The sequence below is a fragment of the Rutidosis leptorrhynchoides genome, chromosome 11 (assembly GCF_046630445.1).
Source record: "Rutidosis leptorrhynchoides isolate AG116_Rl617_1_P2 chromosome 11, CSIRO_AGI_Rlap_v1, whole genome shotgun sequence".
NCBI lineage: Eukaryota > Viridiplantae > Streptophyta > Magnoliopsida > Asterales > Asteraceae > Rutidosis > Rutidosis leptorrhynchoides.
The window spans coordinates 45,541,615-45,545,607 of record NC_092343.1 but is presented as its reverse complement, the minus strand read 5'-3'; the positions used below and the strand labels follow the sequence as shown (position 1 = coordinate 45,545,607).

Sequence of the window (3,993 nt, the reverse complement as noted above, 5' to 3'; positions counted from 1 at the left end):
AATAAAACTTACATAAATATAAAAGTAAAACTAATACTCCTGAATAAATAAATTTTAAATCGAATAATTGGATAAATATATTTTAACTCGAAATAAATAAAGATTTTTTAATAAAAATTTTTTACTGTCAACACTTATTTAGAAATACATGAATTATTTTGGATGGTGTATCATTTATTCATTGGCACAAGAAAATGAGATACACCAAGCATGGGTCGAAGGCACGATGCTTCCTATTTCCATTTCAAATACATAGTGGGAGCCACACGCATAGGGTACACTGTCCTCACGCGCGAGACACGTGTCACAATATCAGCCATTGATTACAATCTCCACTTTTACCATCAAATCGGACCGTCAAACCCTCGCCGTCCTTTTCGCACCTTCATAACACACACACTTTCTCTCAATTTCACCAAAACCGGCGAATTCATTCTTCCGTTACCATTTGAAAACAATCACTAAAATCAGACCTAGGTTTTCAAAATGCACATATCAATGGAGATGAATGTATAACAAATATTCACATAGATTTATTATTTAGGATACACAGAAATTAAGCACCGAAAAATGTGGAGATCGTCGTTTTTGTTGTTGAAAGAAGGTCTGACGTCAGGAATCGTTAGGTCAAAACCGGTATCGTTTGGATTGAAACGAGTGATTTCCGTTGAATCTAGTAACAGATTATGTAACTGCTTGTTTTCGAGCACGGCCGGCGACGGTACCGGAGTACGGCGAGGTGGTGATGATGACGGTGATAGTATATCGTTTGCGGAAGCGAAGAAGCTAATGAGATTAGTGAATGTTGAGGCATTGAAGATGAAATTTGGTACGGAAGGGAAGGAGGTGATACAGTATTCGGAGCTATTACAGGCGTGTGAGAATATAGGCGTTGCGAAATCGGTTGATGAAGCGAAGGCGTTTGCTACGGTTTTGGATGAGGCTGGTGTTGTTCTTATTTTTAGAGATAAAGTTTATCTTCATCCTGATAAGGTATAATCTAATTACATTGTTTTGTGGTTTTGTTAATTTTGGAGAAATTGTTTGAGTATGGATGATTATGTATTATGTGTTGTTTATTTAATTAATAGTTTGATTTGATTAAATAAAGATTAAGGATATGCTAAGTATATCCTAGCATTTGTGGGCCTGATGTGTTAGAAAGACTTGGCAGGAAAGTGATGGGGATATTGAGATTTGTGATCACTGACTATTGTTTTCGTACATGTTCTTCACTGAGGTAGATTTTATGGTTAGGGACTTTTGCACTCCATTAGAAGGGGAGGATTAAGGAGTTATATAAGTAATTAGCTGAATGTTAATTTAGGTTAATAGCTGTTTTAGTTTAATGGTTTAGTTGTTGTAAAATTGATATTGCTAGCATATGATTTGAATCATATTTCTAGTGTTTGATCCCTGATACAAATCCATGTTAGGTTTTAATCTAGTGAGTATCTCAAGCGCGAAAGTTGCATATTTACCTTGTGTCTGATGTTTCTATTTTTAAGCATTTTGTATATTTCCATGGACCATGTGAATCATTTGTTTGAATTGCTCATCACAAATGGTTTTCAAAGCTGGAAACTATCTTGTGGCCCATCTGTCCTATAACTTTTTAACCAGTTTCCATTTCGGAATATCCCATAATTAAAGCAGAAAGATCTTATTAAAGAAATTTAAAGGCAGATTTATTTAATTACCCTTTGTTGTCACTACAAGTTATGGAGGTATTGGTTTATATCTACACGATTGCTTGTATTTTGTCATAACAGAATTGTACTTCTATGAGAAAGAGGTGGTAGCATGTTTTTTCTAGTAAATAATCTTGCTATGCTTTCTTTACTTCGAAGGTGCTTAAGAATAAAGGTGATTTATAAACAGTGGTTGCCATCATTAAGTTAAAAACATTGTTTTATATAGCATAAAGTTGCTTTCTCTAAAGCATTATGCTTAAGTTGTGAGATACCTTTTATAATAGGATACTAATCAAATCTTATGCTCTCATTTTTTGATAATGGAGCATATTCGTTTCATCTATTTATTGTTAAGGGAATAGGCAGACTATAAGCTTCCAATGCACTTATTATGCACTCTTGTAATATCAAAATTGCATTTTTAATGAGAAAGAGGTAATAGCATTTTTTTACATGTAGTACATAATCTTGATATGCTTTCTTCGCTTTGAAGGTGCTTAAGAATAAAGGTGATTTAGAAATAGTGGTTCCTATTAATCGGTTGAAAGATAGTTTTATATAGCAAAAAGTCACTTTCTCTAAAGCATTATGCATAAGCTTTGGGATCCCTTTTGAAAAGAAGATACTAATTAAATCTTATGCTCTCATGGTCTCATGTTTTGAAGTTTTGATAATGGAGCACCTTTGTTTCAACAATTTCCTTTTAAGGAAATAAGTAAACTATAAGCTACCAAATCACTTGTTATACACTCTTGCTATCTAAAAAGATATCAAATCATTACACTTTTCAACACTCAAACATTCGATTGATAACTTCAAACAGAATATGCACATTTAGACACAATCTTCTATGGTCCATTTTATTAAAAGTTGTATGTTTGTTTTGAATAATTAGGTGGTGGATCTTGTTAGACGGGCTGTACCCCTTGCTCTAACAGCTGATGATGATCCAAGGAGAGAAGAGCTAAAGCAGTTACAAGCAAAACAGGACGAAATTGATAGGCTGGCCCACAAACAGGTCCGCCGTATCCTCTACACTGGGCTCGCATTCTCACTAGCTCAAATCGGACTTTTCTTCCGTTTGACTTTCTGGGAATTTTCTTGGGATGTTATGGAGCCAGTTGCCTTCTTTGCAACCACATCTGGTCTAATTGTGGGGTACGCTTATTTCCTTATAACATCGAGGGACCCCACATATCAAGATTTGATGAAGAGGCTGTTTTTGTCTCGTAGAAGAAAACTTATCAAGAAACATAATTTTGATGTCGAAAGATTCATCGAGTTACAGAAGAAATGCAAGTCGCCTTTAGATGCGCATCCTTCAGCAAAACATAATTTTGAAGGAGTTGAATTGGAAACTCGGGATCTCTTGCACAAGAACTAACTGAAGAGGTTTGACTTCTATTGACATGGTTTGACCTTTTGACAATCTGCCATACTATTAATGGTATTATTATTAGATCCACAAATTTTGCAAGATACCAGATACTTATATGTGATTGCCTATTTGTGCGTTATGATACTTGTGAAGATTATGTTCAGCGCCTGTTTTAGAGGCTTCCGTAATGCTTAAACATGTCTTCTACCAATCACAGACCTTTTAAAGTTTTTTATAGAGACTTGTTAAGCATTAACAGAATGGTTGTGGTATAACTTTAGCCTTGTTTTCATTTCATGTTCATTATCGTGATCAAATCGGCCATTTATTTGTTCGTTTTTGTTGTTTATGGTTGATTGTACACCCTGAGCTCATTTTGCTTCACATGAAATTAAGATTGCAGTTTACATTGTATCAGCTACCAACAAACATTATGAGGCTGTTTACTTATGAATTATTGGGCTTAATAGCCCAAAAGGATTCTTCAGTAAGTTTTGAAATGTGTTTACTAACACCTCATTGATTTAGGCCAGCTGCGTGGAGGTATTTCTGGGACACCCTTAAAAGCCATGTCCTCCCCATATAGCCCTCCTATTTCCCTCATTACCCTCACAAACATTATGAGGCTGTTTACTAACACCTCATTGTTGTTGTTAACTTACTTCTTCACATTCTCCTCTTTCCACGCCTTCACGCTAAAGTGAGCTGCATATTTCTCTAAACTTTTTCTTTTCTTCATCCTCCGTCTTATCAAAAACTGTAACATCTCTGTCTTCTCTAATCTTTTGATATTTAAAAAAGAAATCGCAGGCATTTTCTTGTCTCTCTTCTTTGCTTCTCGCTAAATAATCATCTCTCCATTCCGATAACTTACCCATTTTCCTAATTTTCCATTCCACCACTCCTCATAATAAAACACTC

At 35.0% G+C, this 3,993-nt stretch overlaps 1 protein-coding gene across 1 annotated transcript; it reads left to right on the top strand.

Moving 5' to 3' along the window:
* Positions 1-374: 374 nt before the first annotated feature.
* LOC139877055 (calcium uniporter protein 6, mitochondrial-like) lies at positions 375-3,287 on the top strand. The gene is made up of 2 exons (XM_071864455.1): positions 375-993; positions 2,590-3,287. The coding sequence occupies exons 1-2, from the start codon at positions 571-573 to the stop codon at positions 3,076-3,078; spliced, it is 912 nt and encodes a 303-aa protein (XP_071720556.1). The 5' UTR covers positions 375-570; the 3' UTR covers positions 3,079-3,287.
* Positions 3,288-3,993: the final 706 nt, after the last annotated feature.

Excerpts from the sequence above, each read along its gene's own strand:
- LOC139877055 (XM_071864455.1), top strand. The coding sequence starts at position 571 with ATGTGGAGATCGTCGTTTTTGTTGTTGAAAGAAGGTCTGACGTCAGGA. Across the intron at positions 994-2,589 it reads TTTATCTTCATCCTGATAAG|GTGGTGGATCTTGTTAGACG; the intron begins GTATAATCTAAT and ends TTGAATAATTAG.